The 23802-nt window shown below is 33.0% G+C and overlaps 1 protein-coding gene across 2 annotated transcripts; it reads left to right on the plus strand.

Annotated features, from left to right (window-relative positions):
* Positions 1-1026: 1026 nt before the first annotated feature.
* On the plus strand, positions 1027-16998 carry GNRHR (gonadotropin releasing hormone receptor; the record flags this gene model as incomplete). 2 transcript variants are annotated; one of them, XM_079153025.1, is made up of 3 exons in its annotated part: positions 1027-1542; positions 13415-13634; positions 16605-16998. In XM_079153025.1, the coding sequence occupies 3 exons, from the start codon at positions 1027-1029 to the stop codon at positions 16847-16849; spliced, it is 981 nt and encodes a 326-aa protein (XP_079009151.1). In that variant the 3' UTR covers positions 16850-16998. The 2 variants fall into 2 exon arrangements, with proteins under 2 accessions (XP_079009151.1, XP_079009152.1); XM_079153026.1 differs by having other exon boundaries at positions 13543-13634.
* Positions 16999-23802: the final 6804 nt, after the last annotated feature.

Here is a 23802-nt window from a genome sequence, read left to right on the forward strand (position 1 = left end):
GTCTTAATGTGAAATGATCAGATAAGATGTAAAGGAACATAAAAATATATATATTTATATATGAAGGAACATATATATATATGTATGTACTAGAGTATTTATGCAAATCTTCTCTTCAATATATTGTTCTCCTTATGCAACCCTGTGCCATAATAATAATTTAAGTATAATATTTAGACAATTATAAAATCAAAGCAATAATTTTTAAATGACTAATCTTTTTACTCTAACTTAAGCATGGATAATCTTACCATTTAGACTGATAAGTTTGAACACAGTCTAATTTGTATTAGTTCACATTGATTCTATGAAGGTAGTAATTTCTTGTTTTGCATGGGTCAGTTTTAAATCAACATATATGTCTAGTGGTTGAAACTTAACAATGTGTATTTGAAAAACAAAACGAAGAAACATCTTTCAGAAATGTCTTCAGGGGCTGGGGAGATAGCTCAGTTGGTAGAGTGCTTGCCTTACAAGCATAAGGCCCTGGGTTCAATCTCCACCACCTAAAAAAAAAAAAAAAAAAAGAAATGTCTTCAATTCTTAGGACAACAGATTTTAATTGGATCAAGTATTTTTAGTATTTTCCTTCATTTTCATTTTGCACTTGTATATTGGACAGAACAAAAAAGTTAACAGCTTTTGGAAAATCTCTTCATTAAATGTATTCTAAAAATATTATGAGGAACTTTTAAATTCAAAAGTAGGATTCGAGTGTCCTTCTTCACTTAGGAAAAAATATGAAAGCCAGGCCATCTGCTGAGGGGGTACAGTTACACTTGGCCCTCACAATGTGTTTGAAATCCTCTGTTTTAGTATTCTGTTGGATTAGAAACCTACAAAACAAGTTCACCTTGATCTTTCACACTAAGTCTAAAGTATCTCAGGGACAAAAGTTGACATAAATCTAAACCTGTGATGTTCCCATCTAAAAAAGGCAGAAATAAAATGGGACTTAAATTCGATTAAAATAAAACATCACAAATACCAGAAATACAAGTCTGGAAGTTTTATCATTGGGGAAATATGGCAAACAGTGCCTCTCCTGAACAGAATCACTGCTCAGCCATCAACAACAGCATCCCGCTGATGCAGGGTAACCTCCCCACCCTGACCTTATCTGGAAAGATCCGAGTGACAGTGACTTTCTGCCTTTTTCTACTCTCCACCACCTTTAATGCTTCTTTCTTACTGAAACTTCAGAAGTGGACTCAGAAGAAAGAAAAAGGAAAAAAACTCTCGAGAATGAAGTTGCTTTTAAAACATTTGACGTTAGCCAACTTGTTGGAGACTCTGATTGTCATGCCACTGGACGGCATGTGGAATATTACAGTCCAGTGGTATGCGGGAGAGTTCCTCTGCAAAGTCCTCAGCTATCTGAAGCTTTTCTCTATGTATGCCCCAGCTTTCATGATGGTGGTGATCAGCCTGGACCGTTCCCTGGCTATCACCAGACCCCTAGCTGCGCAAAACAACAGCAAGCTTGAACGCTCCATGACCAGCGTGGCCTGGATTCTCAGTAGTATTTTTGCTGGACCACAGGTAATCCATTATTCATGAACTTGTATTAATATGGTGATCACGGATTTCCTATCTAAACCTGAGTAAAGGTCTTATCAGAGACAGCACATTCTGCTTTACCTTTAGGAACTGAGGGTCTGGATGTCAGAGTGGAGTTTAAACCTGACTGTTCAGTATCAAGCAAATTTCTTAACATCTCTAGGTTTCTGCCTTTTATTTATAAAATGAGGTAATGCCTACTTCATGTACCTTTATAATAATTAAATGAATAAATATCTAGTAATTAAAATATATAGTATAATATAGGGTACATAGTAAAAGTTCCTTAAAAAGTAACTATGCTGAAATTGACCTCATCCCTATCCTTTTTTTGTTTTTTTTGTTTTTTGGTTTTTGGTTTTTTTGAGAAGGAGCCTATCACTTTGTTGCCCAGTAGGCTGACTTCCAATTCACAATCCTTATGCCTTAACTTCCTGAGTAGCTGGGATTACAAGCATATACCACTGGATGTGGTTTCTTCCATTTTTCCTTTTCCCCTAGTTGATGAACATTTAATGATTAATTGAGAGAAGTTCTAGGAACTATGAAATTTGAATAAATAGAAAAATTTTATAACTTTTTTGACTTAGGATTTTTTGAGTAGAAACTAAGATTCCTGTTGCTACAACTAAGGGAAAATTATCTTGATAAGCATGTTGTTTTATAGTTCACAGTTAGGTGAAATCGAACGAAGAGAGAAAGTTGAAAATCTTTGACTTTGGAAAAATTGAATACTGTTGTGCTGTTGTGTTGGGGATAGGTTGTTGATAAAGCTTTATGACTGTTGCTAAGACAGCAGGCCCTTTCCCACATACCTCTGGAAGGCATATGTCTCTTCAGATTGCCTTCAATAAAGGCAGCCTGGTAGATTGGCCTGCAGAATCTACCTTTTCAACAATCAGATTTCTGAAGAAAATAAGAAATTCTTTCAAATAACAAAGATCTTTTCATAACAAATTAATAAATTGTCTCTATGCTTACAAATGCACTATATGGTAAACCCAGGGTACAAGAATGTGTTAAGAAGTAAAGTCAGAGTTCCCTAAGACCCTCCAAAAAATTGCCTTTAAATTTTTAAATCCTGGGATTGGGGTGGTAGAATGCTTTCTTCACATGCATAAAACCCTGGGTTCAATCCCCAGAACCACCACCAAAAAAAAAGTAAATCTATCTAGACATTCTAAACTGGCCAGGTAGTTTAAATAACAACAGGCCAGGTGTGGAGGTGCATGCCTGTAATCCTGAAAACTCTGGAGGTTGAGGCAGGAGGTTCAAAAGTTTGAGGCCAGTCTCAGCAACTTAGTGAGGCCCTAACCAATTTTGTAAGACCCAGGTCTTACTTAAAAGAGATGGGGGATATATCTCAGAGGTAGAGCACCACTGGATTTAATCCCCAATACCAAACAACAAAAACAATTGCCAGTAATTCACTGAATATTGCAAGAAATTTTCCCACAGATTTCTCAATTTTTTTTTATATTAGATAATTGAATAAATATGTGTTTCATCCATAGGAAAAATGAGAAAAACTGAAAATCTTTATTTCTGAAGTTTTATTTCCTTAGAGAAAAGTATATTACAATTGTTCTCATAACGACTAAATATATAAGATTAGGCTTCACAAACAAGTCACTTGAAATTAGGTTATTTGTCTAAGGCTTATATGCTTGAAATTTTCATTTTATTTTTTTAAAGAATGATTACTACTTATTTGTTGGTTTACTTGAAGATAAGCACAAGTTAGGTTGCTAACAGGAAGACTGAGACTGGTACAACAAGCAAAAAAGCCCTCAAAAAAAAATTAATTCATTTGGGAAGACAAAACTCATATTAAAAAAAAAAAAAAAACTAATATAAGTAGATACTAAAATTTAAACTATTAAAAGAAGAAAAGAGGTTAGTTTGGGTTGAAATTATGAAGAAAGGTTTTAGGGTAAAGGTAGAATAAGGTAAGTTTTTAACACTGAATGGTATTTGGGCAAGAAAAAATAAATGAAGTAGCAAATGTATCTTTTCAATGAAGGCTAAAAGGTATGATCAATTTTCATAGGAAACTTGTTTTGCTGAAGTGAAAGATTGAGAGTTAGGAATAATGAAAAATTAGATTTGGTGGTTGCCCCTTTCCTTTGACTTCATGATGTTATAAAGCATTGTGAATATATGTTTGTCAGCCCATGTTTACCATTAAGGTATACATTTCTATATGGTGCAGTCTTTGTTGTATGCACCTTAATATTTATTTTTCCTACTAAGATACCTAGCAAAACTATAAGTTAAAAATGCTCAGATACTAATATAGATAAATTTTGTTTTATATATCAATTTTAAAAAATTGAACGAAATGTTTTTAAAGATCGAACGTTAAAAATGGGTAAATGAATTAATGATTATGATAGCATTGATAATAAAAAATCTAAAATTAATATGAGAACCTTTGTGAGTCCTATATTAGGAGTAAAATGGCATTTCAAATTTTATTTTTAATTTTCAAAAAAATAATTGTACATATTTATATGGTACAATGTAATGTTTCCATAAATCACATTTTGTAGTGATCAAGTCAGCATAAACTTCACCTCAAATCAATGCTATTTCTTTTAAACAAAAACATTTTAACAAAATACATGTAAGGCCAAATAGAATAGAGTAAGACAAAGAATCTTTTCAAATCATTTAGCAAGTAAGTGATTAAATTGAAGGGCAGGAATGAATTGATAATAAGAAAGACATTCCAAATAACAACAAGAAAAAGCTTAGCAACAAATTAGCTCTATTTAATAATACAGCAGAGGAAAATAAAGCTCTAATATTTTTAGCCAAAAGTTTGAATAGTGAAACCACTGAAATAAGTAGATGGAGAAGTATTTTTCTGCCTGTCTGTTTGAAGACAGTCAGAAGGCAAACAGTGGGAAAAGGCTTTAGCCAATAAAAAGGGGGGAAAATGGCTTTAGGACATGATTAATGGCAATGTAAGATCATTGTATAGATACAGCTATCAGGAAAATATTTGATAATCTGTGATACTTGTGTAGATGAAAATGCAAACAGAAGCAGAAATAAGACAGTTTGTGATAATAACTGAATAACATATCCATAATCTCTTTCTCCTTGAAAGAAGTCTCCCAGAAGCCCCACCTAAAATACTGATATATTACTTCAACTACTTTTCTCTAAATATATTATAGCAATAATAGAAAGATAATGCCAAATACCGTACTTATCCATGTTGGCACAGCAAAAAGAAAATAAGAACTTAACTTTGAATTGTTTAAGAATTGCACATAATGGTCTGACCTCAAATACATTGTTCTACTAGAGAAATGTGACTATCAACCACAGAAAATAATGGTAATATTTTATTTTGTATAACAAATGACTAATCCTTACTTCCAAAAACGCTTTTAAGTTTATAAAGAACTTTGCTGAAGTTTCCTGAAAAAAAAAAAAAAAAACAAACAAACAAAAAAAAAAACTCATGAGTAAGCATTTTCTTTCTTTTTCTTTTTCTTTCTTCAGAGCTGGTTATACCCAGGGCCTTAAACCTGTTAGTCAAGAGCTCTATCACTGAGTTATGTCCATCTCCAGCCATTTTTAAATTTTTATTTTGAGACAGTCTCACTAAGTTGTTGAGGCTGACCTAGAATTTGAAATCTTCTTGTCTCAGCCTCCTGAGTCACTGGGATTACAGGCATGCACCATCAAACCTAGCTGGATTGTAAATGGCTTATTAGAATATTTTGCTTTTGATTTCTTGCCCTCCCATCATGACACATAAATTCTTTTCTATATGGGAAGCAAATGTCACTTAAAATTCATATTGAAGTATGTTTTGGGGAGATTAAGTGAGCCTTTTCAGTTGCTATGTAAGTTGTTCTATCTTGAATTAATCAATTTTTGCAATACTGGTGACTGAATTTAGGACTTCATACTCACATGCTACACAGTTTCTTCCACTAAACTGTACCCTTTTCTTTTTACCCCTCTCTCTCTCTTCTTTCTTTCTTTGTTTTTTGTTTGTTTGTTTTTGTTTTTGTTTTTGTTTTTTGGTAGTAGAGATTGAATCCAGGGGTGCTCTACCACTTAGTGACATTCCCTTTTTTGTATATGTTTACTTGGTATTTTTTTTTTTTTTTTTTTTTTTTTAATTTGAGGCAGGTTTCCCTTATTTGCCCTGGCTGGCCTCAAACTTGCCATTCTTTTACCTCACCTCCCCTGAGTCAGATTACAGTGGGGTGGTTGCATCTCAACCTAAGAACACAGTAAAACTGAACCCAGCAACATTCTGGGCTCAATAAACAGTTCTTTATTGAGCACTTACTGTGTGCCTGCATTGCTTCACATGCTGGACATTTGAAATTAAACCAAACAGATCAGAAATCACTCCTTTGCCAGAAGGGTGATACACATCTCTAATGCTAATGATGACCAGGTTAGCTGTGGCAGGAAGACCATAAGTCTGAGTCCATTCTGGGCAACTTAGCAGACCCTGTATCAAAATATAATAAAGAAATGGTTAGGAATATAGTTCATTTCTTACCTATCATGTGTGATAACCTGGGTTCAATACCAGTACTACAAAGAAGAGAGAGAGAGAGAGAGAGAGAGAGAAAGGCAGAAAAATAAAAGAAACAGAGTTGGAAAGATTTATAGATTTTTGAAAACTTGTATTCTGGTGATGGGTTAGGCAAATCACAGATGCAGAGAAAAACATAGCAGATGTTCAGGAAGAAAAGGAAGGGGAGCGGGAAAAAAAAAAAACAGCTTGAGAGCTCTATATTTGTTGACTGTGACACATAGGATGTGTCATGCGTCACCACACTCTATGCATAAACCCATTGACAAAGTCATATCCTGTTGTGGCCAATTTACATTTAAAGTGTGACTTTAATCTTCATTCTTTGATGCATATATTGGTTGTTTATTACTTAAGTCAAACCACAGTTAAAACAACAACAAAACAAGACCCTAGTTGTCCCAACTCAAGCCGGGGAATCTGGGAATTTATGATATTTTGCTAGAGCTCACAATGATCTATTTTAAATTGGCCACCTTGGTTTTCTACTTTCCTAATCATTAGCCTCAGAAGCTAAGCTCTGTGAGAGTTTGGGAATGTGTTCTCAGAAGCTTCAGCATAGGGGGCATAAAAACTTGGCTTGCTAGTAATAGAATTCTTTTTAAAAATCCTGTGTGGAGCCCCAATAAACTAAATAATTGTAAGTGGACCCTTTCTGTTTCAAACAGTCATAAGAGAAGACCTCTCCTCTTCTTGGCTGATCACTAGCCCCAAGTCATATTTCCTTTAAAGATTTCTGATAGTCCAGCAACAAAGTTTGAAAACCAGTGGATTGTAGAAATGGCATGGGTACTGGATTTGAACAATGGCATTCAAATCTCAGTACTTTCTCTTACCAGCTATGGGACTCTGAACAAATAACTAAGTTTAAAAGAGTAACTCTAAAGAACAAATTATGTGATATATAAAATAATCCATAGTGAGACTTTACACTTTAATTTTAAACACTCAATTAATGTTCTTTTTCTTCTTTTCCTTTTCATTTTCTTCTCCCCTTCCTTTTTTCTTTCCTTCATAATTGTTTTTGAGGTCAGGAAAGAAAAATGCAGAAATATAAATAGTAAAATGGCTAATTTGCTAAGAAACAACAAATATAAATGCTTATATAAAGACGAATCTCTTCATTTTTTTTTTTTTTTTTAATTATACCTTGCCTTCTGACTGATCAGTAAATTTGACCAAACTACTCCCTGGTCACAAAACTATACTGTTCACTCTGAAAGTTTTGTATATAAGAGCATAACTCAAGTCTTGGAAGCTTCATATCCAAAAGTAGACTGGTAAGGAAGAAAAGAAATGAGAGAGGAAAGGAGGAAGGGAGGAAATGAGAAAAGAAGGGAAGAAACGAAAAAGCAACAAACATACACCCTGGGAGTAGCTCTAACTTTAAACTATCTGTGGTTAGGCTGGTAACTATAAGTTGAGTAAAAAACACTTCCTAAATTAGGTGTGTCTATATCTAATTAAAAATCACATGCTTTTTAATGAGAGTCATCCAAGACCACAAGAATTCCAGAGTAGCACATTATTTAGAGAAAGAGTTCATATCCCTAGCTTATCTGTGTTAATATGGAGTATTACATATTGACAGTTTTTAAATTATAGTTAACTCAAGCCTGCAGGCAAGAAATATGAGCCACTCCTTAGTCTTTGTTGTAAAGGAGTGTGGTTTGAAGATGTGTGGAGGCTTGCTTTGACACATAAGAGAATTCACTGGTGTAAATGCACTTCTGAATTTGAAGAGCAGTTTAAATTCAATTAATATTTACCTCATATATGCAATATGCCAGTACTATGCTAGAACATAGTAGCAGCATGCTAGCAGCAAAAATAACAATAAGATTGAGAATGCTAAATAATACTTGAAGACATAAATAAGTGCCAGTAATTGCGCTAAATACCTTCACATGCAATATTTCATGAATGTTCCAACAACCCTATAAATTAGGCTCAATTAGTATCCTTATTTTACACATGAAGAAACTAAACCTGTGTAAGATACCCATGGTTACTATCTAATAAGTAGAATTGTCAGTAGGAAACAGAATTATCCCCTCTACCCACCTTAGTTTTTATGTGGAACTCAATTAACAAAAGATGGTTAGCGAGAGAAAAGTGTAAAGATTTTGTTAAATTTATATGTACATGGAGATCTTTACAAAAAAGTGAAATCTGAAGAAATGAACAAAGCATGATGCTTTTGTACTTTTCAGGCAGATAAAAACAAATTAGTGCAGAAACAATAGCACAAATGGATATGTGGACTAGAGTACTAAATTCTAGGGATGTTACTAAGGACATGAAGGGGAGAATGTGCAAGCTAGTTAAAGAGAAGCATTACTAAAGGAGTTTGTTACTTAGGTTACTGCAGCTCCCGTTACAGTCTCTGATGATCAAGGCTATTTTCCAATCTTGGTATTTGAAGGATGACCCTCCCAAAAGAATCTTTATGGCTTACTACATGTAGGGAAAATCAAGTCAAAAGGCTCTCTCTAAAGTTAGAGTTCCTCAAGGATTTTCCAGCTTGAAAAAATCAATGTACCAATTTGGCATATTTTGCCTTAATTCTTGCAACTCCATAACCAGAACTACTGCACTCTACTCTATTATGTACTTAGCTATTTCCTTTTTTCGTGTAGGAGGCTAAGGAAAAGAAAGGAAATGTTTAAGATGAGACTAGAAGGATAAAAGACATCAGGAAAAAAATATGGTATGTATTTATAGATACATAAATACATATGGATACACATAAAGTTGTGTGCCTTGAATTTTTGTCATAATGATTAAGAGTAATATAGTGCTAACTGTGCACAGGCACTATCCCAGTTGCTTTGCATGTAATAATTCATTTAATTGTCATGACATCCCTTAGAGGTAGATACTATTATTACCTCTACTTTATAAATGAGGAAACTAAAGCATTCCACTGAAGATAATTACCTTTGGAAAAATTAGATAATTCTGTAATTAGTGTGGAGTAGGTGAGGGTTAAAGGTAATATTCTAAGAAGAAATAAGCATCCACAATTGCCTATGAAGAAGAAAAACAGAACGTTCCTGTTTATGTCAAAATAAAGCAAACATTGATAAGAACTACAGCTGTGGATAACAGAGGAAAAAACATACAGAAATCAAAGAAATATAATCCAAGGACAAAGGAATCACAGAAAGTAAAGTGTATCCCTATATCAATCACTCAAATGAGTATGGCCTTGGAGCACAAAATAAACCAAAGCAAGACAAAGGCAAATTAATTGATAGGCAAGTAAGACTGAACTTCCATTTACTTTTACTGTTTTTTTCTTTTAAAACTATCAGTCTATCTTGTATCACAAGTGTCACAAACATTCCATAATATCCATTACCAAATATTAAATTCCCCAATAGAAAGATATATCTGGCTTGTCTTTTACAGCAGAGAGCAACTGGTATATTTATTTTTACCAAGGAGTTGCTTAAAAAATAAGCATTTATTAAATAAAAATTATAACCAGTAACTCATATCATAGTACAACCTTTGAAAATCAAGGTTTTTGAAAGTTTCATTATTAAGGTTTAAATATATGAATTATTAAAGTAAGAATGTGGTACAGTGTGAAACAGAAAAACAAAATCAGTTCATCTGATTCCAAAGGTGTGGAGAAGAGTAGTAAAGTTAAAAAAAGAAAACAAAAAAACAAAAAAAAAAACAATTTCTCAGATTCTATGTGAACTAAACCTTACAAAGACTTCAACTCACACATCTGTTTGGTATAATTCAATACTAAACTTCAAATAAGTTCAAATTAGAAAAAAGTAGGAAAAACTGAAATATTATCATTTCATAATATGAGAAAAAGTTGGTCTGTATCATAAGATAAAATTAGCTGAATGAACATTTTGGGGTTTCTGGACTTGGAGATTGATAATATGACTATTCGTCGCCCTCTAGTGGATTAGTTTAAAATTATTTTCCCCTTGAAATTGGAAAAAATGATGAAACTGAAAATCAACTAGTAATAAACTTAAGAAACAGGATTATTTTCCTACTCTAAAAAGAAAAAAAATTTGTGGTACCTTTTAAAGCATCATATTCCGCTTCCACTACTATAGCCCCCCAAATTCCAAAAAGGATAGAACCCCTGAACCTGTTAAATAATTTAAATTGTCTTAATTCAACAAAAACTTCTTTGAAAAGAATGCTATCCCTAATTTGATTAAAATAAAAATATTTTGTTCAAATTTATTTGCTATCAGTTTAAAAACACTTGGGATCTCCTATCCTTTTATTATAATAATGTTTTGCAGCAAAATGAAGTTTCTCAGTGGAGAATGGAAATGACTATAAAACATATGTGCTTGATGAATGGAGAAAAAAAAAATAAATGTCCACTAGAATTTATTCTTGAAAACTACTTGCAATGTTTCATTAAGAGTTTAACTACAATGCTCTAATAAAAATAAATTTAAAATAAGCTTATTCAATTTGAGCTTTTATAAGTTTTAGAAAAAAGCAAGTTTTTGAAAATATAATTTCTCAGAGAAAGAGTTCAAGGATCACAAAAAGATTTCTTGGATATCTTTCATATAGATAGATAGATAGATTCCCAAATATTAGCATTTTTCCTACATTTGCTTATTTACTTTCTTTTCTCATATACATTTTTTTCAATTGTTTAAGTTTTAGATATTGTATCTCTTTATCCCTCTATACTTCAATGTGTATTTAAGACCTCTCACACATAACCCCAGCATGAGTATCTAAACAAGGAAAGTAGCATTGATACAATACTATTATTCAATCTATATACCCTGTTTAGATCTCAACAGTTGTACTTAATTTAATTTTTATACTTTTAACAAACTAAATGATTAGGTAGTGGATTCAGTTGCACATGTCCTTAGTCTTCTTTTAGCTGGAACCATTCCTCAGTCTTTCTTTGTTTTTCATAATATTGACTTTTTTGAAGAGTACAAGCAAGTAGAATGCCCTTCAGTTTGGTTTTGTCTAATGTTTTCTCATAGTTAGATTCACTTAAAGCAGTAATACTAAAGAAATGACACTAAGTTCTTCTCAATTCATTATCTAAGGAGGCAGATGCTGTGACTTGGTCTTGTTGGCATTGTGTATGTGTGTGTGTGTGTACACATATTTTCCTTACTCTTTTACAGTTGTACAGCATTTCATAGTGCAATCTACCATAATTTATTCAGCCATTATTTTAAAAACTGTCATGTAGATCATTGTCAACATTTTTAATGACAAATTATGCAGCTAATAATCTTGCACAGATGTATTTTCACATAATAGGGGTATGAGTGTATGTTCAGAGTAATTGCCTGGTGTGAGATTGCTGGAATAAAGGAAATATTGTTATTAGTTCTACAAAGGAGTAGAATCAATAGAACATATATATTAGGGCATTTATTAGATTGGTCTGCATGAGCACAGATTGGCACCAAAATAGCCAGGCTGCACAGTTCAGTCAAGGAAACCAGTAGTTTTTCAGTCCAAGAAACTGGAAGCCTCAGTATAAGAGGGACCAATTATGCAGCTCCAGTTCTAGAGTGAAGACCTGGAAGCTCCCTGAAGAGGCACAGGTACAAGTCTGCATTCAAGGACTAAAGAATGTAGCAGGGGAAGGTATATTTGTACCTTGTTGGTAGAACTGCAGACTAGTACAACCACTCTGGAAATTAGTATGGAGATTCCTCAAAAAAGTAAGGATGGAATCACCATATGACCCAATTGTCCTACTCTTGTGTTTTTCTCAAAAGATCTAAACTCGGCATACTGCAGCATACATTCACCTCAATGTTTAGAGCAGCACAATTGACAATAGCTAAATTATGAAATCAACCCAGATGCCCATCAATAGATGAATGGATTAAGAAATGTTGGTATATATAGACAATGGAGTTCTACTCAGTCATAAAAGAATGAAATCATGGCTTTTGCTGGTAAATGGATGGAAATGGAGATATCATGCTAAGTAAAATAAACCAAACTCAGAAAATCAAAGTCAAATATTTTTTCTTATGCAGCAACTACAGTAAAATAAAGGAAAGGAGGAAGGAATGAAAGGTTAACATGAAGAACCAATGAAATATAAATTAATAAGTGAAAGGAAATCTAGTAGAGTATTAGGAGAATGGGAGAGGGCAGGAACAACAGGAAGAAAAAGGAGGAATCATGAACTGAAATCAATTTCCATGCATGTTTGAGTTTGTCAGGATGAACCCAACTGCTATGTATAACTATAAAGCTCTAATAAAAAAATATACATGGAGTCCAATGTCCACAGGATATGATGACAGCAAGAATAAGCACTTGCTCAAAAAGAGTGAAGCACAGGCATGGGGCAAGTTTTCCCCTTCTTTCACTTTTTGTTCTATCCAGGCCCCCAGCCTATTAGGTGGTGTCACACATTCAGGGTGGGTCTTCCTTCCTCAGTTGACTTACCTACATGCCAATCATCTCCAGAAACACCTCACAGACACATCCAGAAGTGTATTTTACCTAGGCAGTTCTCAATTCAGTCAAGTCGACAAGTAATATTAACCATCACAATACATATGTAGTTATGCTAGTCATTACTAAATTTCCCTCCATAATGGTTGGGCCAATTTGCATTCCAAGTAGCACTGTACAAGGTTACTGGTTTCCCCACAGCCTTGCCAGTAGATGGTATTGTTGTGCTTTTTATATTTCTGCCAATCTCAATAGTGAAAATGGCATTTCAGTGTTACTTTAATTGGCATTAATCTTATGATGAATCAGGATACAATGAATAAGCAATGTCTGAGGGCCATTTTCACAAACTTTTTTGTAAAGCTTTTGCATCTTTTGACTATTTCTTTTCAAAATTTTAGTTCAGTAGAGCTGTCAGTCTCTAAACTAAATTTTAAATATGTATTGGGGGATATTGTAAGGGTCAGATACTGTTTTAGGCAATGTGGATATATTACAAACAAAATCACTTGCCAAAAGTTTATTCAGTATAATTGTACTTGAAAATGAAAGAATGAACAAGGTTTAAATTCTTGGGTGATTATTCTGAAACATTGAATGACTTCCAAAAACAGCCAAAATACTATAGTTCCATTCATACTTACTCAAACATATTTTAAGTAAATATTCAATTATAAGTTTTCAATAAATGCCGAAAGATAAATACTAAGGAACTTAGAAATTGCTTTAGATAATATATGTTAGGATAGCAGAATAAAGAAGATAAAGTTTCCAAATAGTGTTTGAAAAAAATAACAAGTTTTTTTTTTTTTTTCTTATTTTCTCATACAGTTATATATCTTCAGGATGATTCACCTAACAGATGGTTCTGGACAAACAGAAATTTTCTCTCAATGTGTAACACACTGTAGTTTTCCACAATGGTGGTACCAAGCCTTTTATAACTTCTTCACTTTCAGCTGCCTCTTCATCATCCCTCTTCTCATCATGTTGATCTGCAATGCAAAAATCATCCTCACCCTGACACGGGTCCTTCATCAGGATCCCCACAGTATGTATCACTTAGATTTAGAGTTAATTATGGTGAAACAATTTTTATATAACAAAACTAAAGCAGAGTGGCCCTTAACTATGTGCCAGATACTGTTCTAAAAAGTTTATATATATTAGCTCATTTATTATTTACAGTCACCTCATGAGGTAATACTTTTATTATGTGCTTAATTTACAGATGATTTGATATCTTCTGATGTTCTAAATGTACATCAAGAAATTAAAGAAAGGATAATTACTTCACTAAAACTCAGAATAAGCATCTGAAAATTGTTACTGCTGGGCCTTGAAATAATACACCAACACCTGATATCTAGAATACAGCAAGTAACCTATTAAATGCTAGCCACTAAATTTGTTGTTTTATCTAGCTTCTTCATTGTTGTGACCAAAAGACATGACAAGAACAATTTTAGAGGACGAAAAGTTTATTTGGGGGCTCATGGTTTCAGAGGTCTTAGTCCATAGACAACAGGTTCCATTCCTCAGGGCTTGAGATGAGGCCTAACATCATGGTGATGGGGATGGGAATAGGAAAGACAGTAGAATGAGTCGGATATAACTTTCCTATGTCCATATATGAATTCACAACTAGTATAACTACACACCATGTACAACAACAAGAATGGGGAGTTGTACTCCATGTAGGTATAATAAGTCAAAATACATCCTACTGTCATGTATATCTAAAAAGAACAAAAAGAACAAAAGATGGATTACACAAATGGTGTGAATCTACATTGTGTACAACCATAGAAATGAAAAGTTGTACTACATTTTGTACAATGAATCAAAATGCAATCTGTGAAAATAAAAATAAATAAATAAATAAAAATCAATGAAAAAAAAATAAAAGAACATCATGGTGAAAGAGTGTGGTGGGGGAAGCAGCTCAATACCTTACACCAGGAAGCAGAGAAAAAGAGAGAGAGAGTTCCTCAAATGGACAAAATATAAACCCCAAGGGCACGCCCCCATCAAACCATCTCTCCAGGTACACCCTACCTGCCTATGGTCACCACTCAGTGAATCTCTATCAGGGATTAATGCATTGATTAAATTAAGGCTTTCATAATCCAAACAGTTCACCTACTTTCTTGTTTTGTATAACAAACTTTTGGGAGTTACCTCACATCTAAATCATGACACTTGATAAACTGATTCAAATCCCCTAATATCCACAAACATAAATTATGCACATGTTTGTGTATATGCTTATATGCACGTGTACATATTTACAAGTTAAATATTAAATATATAATTATTTCATCCTAAATATTACAGTTGTAGCTTTATATTTTTTCTTTTTTTTTTTTTTTTTTTTTGCTTCAGTAATCTGGTGCACTCCCCAAACTAAAATTTATAAATTTATGAAATAAGCATGATTATATTGGCATGACATCTCAAAGACATGCTACCAGTGACACAGTACACAAGTTATATACTGGTATAAGTGAATAGGAAAATCATCTTAATTATTAAGGTATCATCAGTTTCAGTAGATATTCTCAAAAGGAAATAATTATAGTGATGTTGTGTAAGTTTCCACTTGCCAGCCCAAAATGGTATTTAATATTTTAAAAAAAAAGAATAGTGCAAAAACAATTTGCTATTCAAATCTTATCCAAGAGAGGTTCAGTTATGTAAGGATTATTTAATAATGCTACATTCTGAATAAGAAAATGAATAAAAAATAGGGGTTAATCTGAAGAAATATGAGTAGTACAGAGATAGAAAAAAGGTAGGGAGTAATAGTTACATATTCACTAACACTTTTAGACATTTACTTTTTTATTTACTCAACTAAAATATACTGTCTGATATTGCTGGAAATCATACTGAGTGGAATACCCTGGTGGCCTAGTATCTATCCTGTTTTCATGGAGCCCATAGTCCAGTATAAAAGTCAGAGAACAAACAGTAAACCAATAATCAAGTGTGATACTTCCAAAGGAGAAGTACAGCATGTTTTGTCTGTATTTTATCATATTCAGCCATTGTGCTAAGCCATGAAGATTTTTTTTTAAAAAGTGTTCATTCCTGATTGCTTTATTACATACACATAATATTTACACATATTGATGATTAAATGAAATAATGTGTGAAAAGAGCAAGGCCCACTAGCAAGGCATATACTAAACGGTAATTAGTTTTGTCTGACCAAAAATTCATGACCAGTCTATATTCAATAAAATACCTATTTTAACATTTGAAGTCAAAAATTAACTTGATGATATTATGAATATAAATGTTTTCCTCCATATTTCCACTCTTGAATGATCAATGAAAAAGCATTTCTAAATAGCATTATCTGCTTCCCTCAAGAAATATAGTATGTGAAAAGTATTTCTTATTCTAAAATAGCAGTTCTGGATTACAAAATACAAAAACAGATTTTGAGCACTTAAAATTGCAACTTTATTACTTTAAAAACTAAGTTGTTAAATTCTAAGAGGCAGCCTATTAAAGTCAGCAATTTCATTGATTTCAATAAATTTCTTCACAAGAATAACCTATGAACTCTAAAGGTTTATGTGAAAAGTGAAATTTTTTTCAGATATCATAGAAAGAAGCATATGGCTGAGGTAGACAATTTGGAGTAGCACGCTTCCATCCATGCATGATTCTTACTATCCTTAGTGGCAGAGACACCCAGTGAGTCAGAATTCAACTCAGATTACCTGTCTATTTTCTTAAATTTATATTTCAAAGTTTGGGTATCCCAAATTTCAAATCTAGATTAGTCTAGTATAAACTTAAAGAGCATGCACCTCTTCAATCTTTTCTATTCATTATGTGACACAGTGAAAAACAATAGAAGTATGCTTTTTAAACAAACTATCATTATTTAAAATAATGGAAAGTTTCTCCTATAATATTTATTAGGTTGAATAAGTGAGTTTCTCTTTTGGACTGTTTTGGTTGTGTGAGAAACTGTCTTTAAACACCTACTCTTTTTCTCTAATAGAACTACAATTGAATCAATCCAAGAACAATATACCAAGAGCACGGCTGAAGACCCTAAAGATGACAGTTGCATTTGCCACTTCATTTATTGTCTGCTGGACTCCCTACTATGTCCTAGGAATTTGGTATTGGTTTGATCCTCAAATGTTAAACAGGGTGTCAGATCCAGTAAATCATTTCTTCTTTCTCTTTGCTTTTTTAAATCCATGTTTTGATCCACTTATATATGGATATTTCTCTCTGTAACTGATAGACTGCACAGGAAGTAATATAAAGAAAAGCAAGATAATGAATTTCTCCACTTGGGAATGACAAGGACAAAGCTTCAACATATTACATACAAGCAAAGCAGGACTTAAGTTTTAGTTACCATTCTTATTCTTTTAGAAACCATACTGTCAAAGTCTCAATTGTAAGAAAAAAAAAAAAAAAACAAAACTTCAGGAAATATACTGAAAATTTTCTCCTAATCATGAACTTCTAAATTATTATCTGCCCTTTCTGAACTTGTATTATATATTATTTGTATAATAAAACAAGGAGAAATATTATATTACTAAATATAATAATATTTAAAATAACCAAAATCTAAGGCAAAAATATGCCAAAAATTAAGACTGAGAAACCACAACACATGCTTTTGCAGTTTTTCTCCAAAAGTGACTGAGTAGCAATTACAACTATTTAAATACAAGTAAGAAAAAATATATATAGATTATGTTCTATGCATAATATAGCCTGTTTTAATAATGTGAGGAATTTTTTGTCCATCTCCTGATCTTACTAAATGCATAATCCATAAATCACTGAGAAAGTCAAAAAATCAAGTAAATGCACAAGCAAAATGAGAGGGAAGGGGCTATGAAAAATGGTGGAATGAGACAGACATTACTACCCTATGTACATGTATGATTACACAAATGGTATGAATCTACATTGTGTGCAACCATAGAAACAAAATGATGTGCCCCATTTGTGTACAATGAATCAAAACACAGTCTGTAAAAATAAAAAAAAAAATTTAAAAAGATATTTGATACCTAAAAGGAACTCTGGAGAGAAAACTGTACAGTTTTAGTTCGTACAAATCAAAGACTGCAGAGAGCATTGGAAGAAGAAAGGAAAAGAAAAATTCTGTAAATGTGAAATTAATACCTACTGATACTCAGCTTAAGTGATACAGTTTCCAAAATATGTCCATACAAAATATCTTTTTTTAATTCAAACCTAGTTCTACCCCTTCCATGAAAAACAGTAGTATGTGAAAACAATGGAAGTATAATATACATTTAGTGATAAAAATATTATATGGGGCTTAAATTCAACTACTCTTTAACATTTTTAAATAAATAAGATACAATTATTCATATGAACTATTAATGCTACACAAAGGATGGAAATGGGAAGTAATTTCCAAATATTCCAGTGCATGACAAATTGTGGAGAGCAAACTGCTAAATAAGTTCTTCCTTATTTTTCTCCTCTCATTCTTTCAGTTTTGTAGTTTTATTGTGGAATTCTTTTCACATCCCACCTTATTTTCCAAATCTGACTCTTTTGAGCTCCTTCTTTGTACTCTTTCTTTCATATCTTCTTTGTTACTCAATTCATACCTTTAATTAACCAATTCATAACCCAACTCTACAGCTTGGGCATGGTTCAAAATCTGCAGTGTGCTGAAATGCTCACTGTATGTAGACTCGTATCAAGATTTTACAGTTCTGTTAGATGTTATAGGGATGTAGATAACTCACAATAAAAGCAGTCTTCTCCAGGGCTCTTTATACTTATTCCTAAACTGATAATAAATCTCTCTTCTGGATATAAATGCAAAAATAACATACCTGCACAAGGTGCAATTTAAGGGCTTTATTGCATATGTGTTTAATGACCATATCTTAGTTCAGTTCTTATGTATTCAAGAAACATATTTAGGCATTCCCTCAGGCATTTTAAAAATATCTTTAGTAAAGGGCTACTCAAAATCTGGAATCAGGGGTCTTTAATCTATGGCCCATGAACAGAACTATATTGTATCAAAATTGTTTTGGGGTTTCCCTATTCATATTATTTTATGCAATTTAAAAACTAACTGGTACCAACCTAGATGCCCTTCAATTGATGAGTGGATAAAGAAACTGTGGTATATATATACTATGGAATATTACTCAGCCATAAAGAATGATAAAATTATGACATTTGCAGGCAAATGGATGAAATTGGAGAATATCATGCTAAGTGAGATAAGCCAATTTCAAAAAGCCAAAGGACGAATGATATCGCTAATAAGTGGAGGTTGACACATAATGGGGGGGAGGGAAGGGTTAGAGTTAGGGTTAGGGAGGGGGGCAAGTATAGAGGAAGGAACTACTGTATAGAGGGTAAAGAGGGGTGGGAGGGGTGGGGGGAAGGGAAAAAAATAACAGAATGAATCAAACAACATTGCTCTATGTAAATTTATGATTACACAAATGGTATGCCTTTACGCCATGTACAAACAGAGAAACAACATGTATCCCATTTGTTTACAATAAAAAAAATAAAAATAAAAAAATAAAAAATAAAAAAAAAAAAAAAAAAAAAAATAAAAAAATAAAAACTAACTGGAGTTGTCCCCAGCTGGAACTCAGTCAACCCTCCTGGCTGAAAAGAATGGCAGTAAGAAACACCTGGGAGGCCACAGGAATCGATTTTTGACTATACAGAAATGCATCATTATCCTGATAAGGGGTTTATAGGCTACATCAGACTGTCAATAAAAGGCACAAAAAAAAAGGTTGAGAATGCCTGCTTGCTTTGGTATATTTATAAGGAAGTTTATTATAATAAAAATGTATTTATTTGTTTGCTATATGCACAATAATGGGCTAATACTAAAACTATATTGTTCTAATATGCTTAATCATTCTTTTTAAACTGAGAAACTCCTTTAAGGTTCAATGTGTTATGAGAAACTTTACAGATGTAAGTATTCGATATCAGTATTGTAGCCCATAAATTATAATATGAATATAGATATAAATTAAAATTTATAGCCCACAAATTAAATGTGACTTTTCAAAGAAAGGTTTATAACTCACCAGAGTATTTCACACCTGATATTATATTAATTTATTCTATTTCCCATCATAATAAAAGATGAAGATTCTTTGTAAAACAGGAAATGTTCTGAAGAGTGAACCCCATATATCAGATAATTTTCTAGCCTGATTTCTTTATTTAATCTATAAACTAGAGTTAAAATTCGGATTTCTTATAGTAACTCAGTTTAATAGCTAAGTGACATGAACTAATAACAATGAGTTGAACATAAATTACATTAATTCAATTTTAACCTATTAAAGTAGCCAAAAACAGAGTGGTGGGGTGGTAGTATCACAATTATCTTCCTAGGAGTATATATCAGCATAAATAAGTAAGGAATTATCTTTGTGACTTCATCTCAGAACTTACATGGTAGTCCTGAAACAGAAATAACATTTTTAGACAGTTAAGATATTTTTAGAATTTCAGAATCAATGCCTAAGCCTTTGCTAATTACTATGAAGTATTTCCATATTAATAAAAGAATGTAGTTCAATTTAATCTTGCTTATCATTTTTATAATTAAGTTAAAAAATCAGGTTGAAAACAGTCCGATTTTAGAAGTTCCATAGCATGTAAAATGTATGCACTGAAAAAATAGATAAGCACATGCAAAATATGTAAATATAGTTATTATAAAATTTTTTCCTTTTAAATTTCTGTAATTCAAAATCCCCCCAAATATATATTGATTTTATTATGAGAAAAAACAATGAATGACAAATGCATGGGTGTTTGTATGACTTTTATTTATGCATCACTGTCTGTGTTAGAACATTTTTGCTATAAGGAAAAGAAATATCATACTAGAAGGGGCATTTTTCCTACTCATGTCACAGGATGTTCAAAAGTAGGCATGCATAACTGGTTAACTCAGAGATCTGCATGAGTTTTTCTGCTTCCACTGGACTTTTCTTTCCTGACTAGAAGTTACTTGTTACCATTGTAAATCTCAAAGGGGAAAGGAAGAGTGGCTTCTAATTATGAATCTTCCTTTCCCAAGTCACTCAACATTTCTCTTAAATGGACCAAAATGGGGACACAAACTCACTCACAAAGAACAAGAGGATTCTCCCGAACACCCTAAGGGCATGATTTATCTTGTGGGACAGGGCTCAATTTCCTTGAACACTTAGTGAATCTGATGGCTGAAAAAAAGATGTAGACTTTTAGTTTTCTTTTTCTTCCATGTATATGAGCATTCACTCTGTGCGTGTGTGTGTGTGTGTTAAAGAGCAAAGGGGGGGGGGCACCTTTTGGGTCAGAAAACTGTACTACCTACTAAAATCACCACTTTCTGATAAGGTTTAGATGTGAGGTATCTCCCAAAAGCTCATGTGTGAGACAATGCAAGAACATTTAGAGGTGAAATGATTGGGTTATAAGACACTTAACCTAATCAGTGCATTAATCTGCTAATAGGGATTAGCTGGGCAGTTACTGTAGGCAGGTAGTGTGTGACTGAAGGAGGTGGGTCATGGGGGCATTCCCTTGGCACTTGTATTTTGTTGTGGTGAGGGAAATTCTCTCTGCTTCCTGATGCCACATTCCCAGCTGATTTCCTCTGCCACATTCTTCCGCCATGACACTCTGCCTCACCTTGGGCCCCAAAGAATGGAGTCAGCCATCTATGGACTGAATTCTCTGAAACTGTGAGCCCCAAAATAAACTTTCCCTCCTCTAATTGTTCTTGTCAGTCTTTTGGTCATAGCAACGAAAATGCTGACCAAAACACCTTCTCAAAACAAAATTGAGACTACATGTACCATAAATTTAAATGTACACAATTTGAATACAAAGTGTAAAAACTATATGTAGTCTGGGGAACAGTAATTATACAACAAATGTCCTACAGAAAAAGAATAGATTTGTATTGTTTTCATGATCTCCATCTGAGCATTTTAAACTCTATATGGCTGGAATATACGTCTGACATGAAAGGTAAGTTCTAATTATTGACTTTCTTAGGAACTTGTGAATTCTGTTTTTTTTAATTTGTTGGTATGTCTGTTAGTCCAAGAAGTATTCATAAATTTTAAAAAATCTGATCATTACTTCAAATTCAGAGAAAAACTGCCAAGTAAATTAATAAATAACTTCAACTTCATGTGAATTTTTCATAAAGCTAATGAAATTTAACTTCAAAGCTACTCATTTATTCAGTCTAATCCTGAGGCCCTGAAGATGACAGTTTCACACAATCACATTTATTTTTTTTTAATTTACCAAAATTCGATATTTTAATTGCAATTGGTTAAGACTATTTATTTTTTACTTTCCTTCTGTCACACTTCTTTTCATATGTGGTGGTGTTGGAATGTCCATGAAGCTTTAGAATCCAGCCAACAGAAAGCTGAATTAGGGATATCTTTAGGTTAAGTCTAGAGAAGATACTATGTGCTTCTTGGTCCATTTCATGTATAATTAAGTCATTACTAACCATCATAGTAAGTTTCTAGGCATAATATTAGATAAAATACTCACCAAACTGACTCATTTGGTACAATATGGCCATATCATGATATGTGTCTAGAAAAATGGCACCTAGAACTATGTGGATAGTAAGAGTGGAACAAGATATAAAATACAAAAAACAGTCTGTGCAAAGTTCTGCCAATCCTTAGTATGTACGGCCAAAGATGAATCCCAATAAGTCACATTATTGTATAACTCCTTTCTTTATGACTAGAACCTGTGACTTAATTCTGCTTTACCTGTGGACAGTTAATAATATCATTACCTTGATTAAGTGACATAACAAAAAAAAGATCAGTCTCATGGTTACATTATATTATACATGATTCTACCTTAGCAAACAGGAACAAGAACTTCTGTGGTCTTTAAAGAAGCAAATAGTCATGAGGTGGACTGCTTTTGCCAGAACTATGTAATAAAGAATTGTGGGCATCCATTAGGAAGTTAGGGTAGCTTCCTGTGAAAGCCAGTAAGAAGGTAGGACCCTCAGTCAAACATATGGAAGGAAATGAATTAAACAATATGAGTAAGTTTGTCAGTTAATTCTTCCTTACTCAAGCCTTCAGACAAGTACAGTAGCACCTTGACTATATTCTAGTGGGACTTTGAGCAGAGGACCCAGTCTCTAGCCTGGGCAGATTCCTTACCCAAAGAAGCAGTAATAAATGTGTGTTGCTTTAAATTACTAAATATGTGGTAATTTTTTATGCAGCAATGGAAAACTAATATACTTAACATGTTAAATTGTAAGGAAAAGATTTGGTCACCATCAAATCCTACTCAAAATGGAAATACAATCAACACCGTAGCATAGACAATTGTAAACTCCTCTACATTTTTTTATTGGAAATACATAGGATCTAATTTATCAAAATGCCTGTTTATATAGCACAAAATAATGACAGGAACATAAACGGAAAGTACATCTGTTTTATGAATCCCAATGAAGAATCAGATTGCATGTTAGGATGTCATTACTAATACAGAATTGTGAAACTTAAAATCTTTTTAAATGATCAATATAAAAATGATGTTACAGAATATTGTTATACTATAGTATAATCAATTAGTGCTATGGTTTGTATATTGTTGGTGTGTCTTAAGGTTCATGTATTGAAGGCCTGGTCCTTAGTGTTTACTGCAGAAGTAGTTGGCCCTTTACAAGATGGAGTAGAGGGAGGTCTTTGGGGGGCCCTGTCCTCGGAAGGGATTTGTTTTCATGGGACATTGTGTTAGTTTTTGAGAAAGGGTTATTATAAAAAGAGCAAAACTGGACCCTTAACCTTGTTCTTTGGCATTCTGTCTGGCAATATGATCCCTCCCTCTTGTACAACATCTCACCAAGGTGATGCCACCCTTCTTAGGCCTTCCCCAGAACTGAGCTCCATGCCCTTGAACCTTCAGAACTGTGAGCTAAACCTCTTTTTCTTTATAAAGTTACCTGGCCTTGGGTATTTCATTATAGTAACAGAAAACAGATTAATATAAATAGTACGCAAACAAAATGATTTAGGGGAAAAAAGTATTTCACAATTATGTCAAGCAGCTAATGATAAAATTATATTATTTCGTGGATTTTATGATGTGTTTGGTATTTGTGAGATTTTGTAATATATTATGTTTTTTGTTTTGCTTTTTTA

Source organism: Sciurus vulgaris (assembly GCF_902686455.1).
Source record: "Sciurus vulgaris genome assembly, chromosome: 9".
Classification (NCBI taxonomy): Eukaryota; Metazoa; Chordata; class Mammalia; order Rodentia; family Sciuridae; genus Sciurus; species Sciurus vulgaris.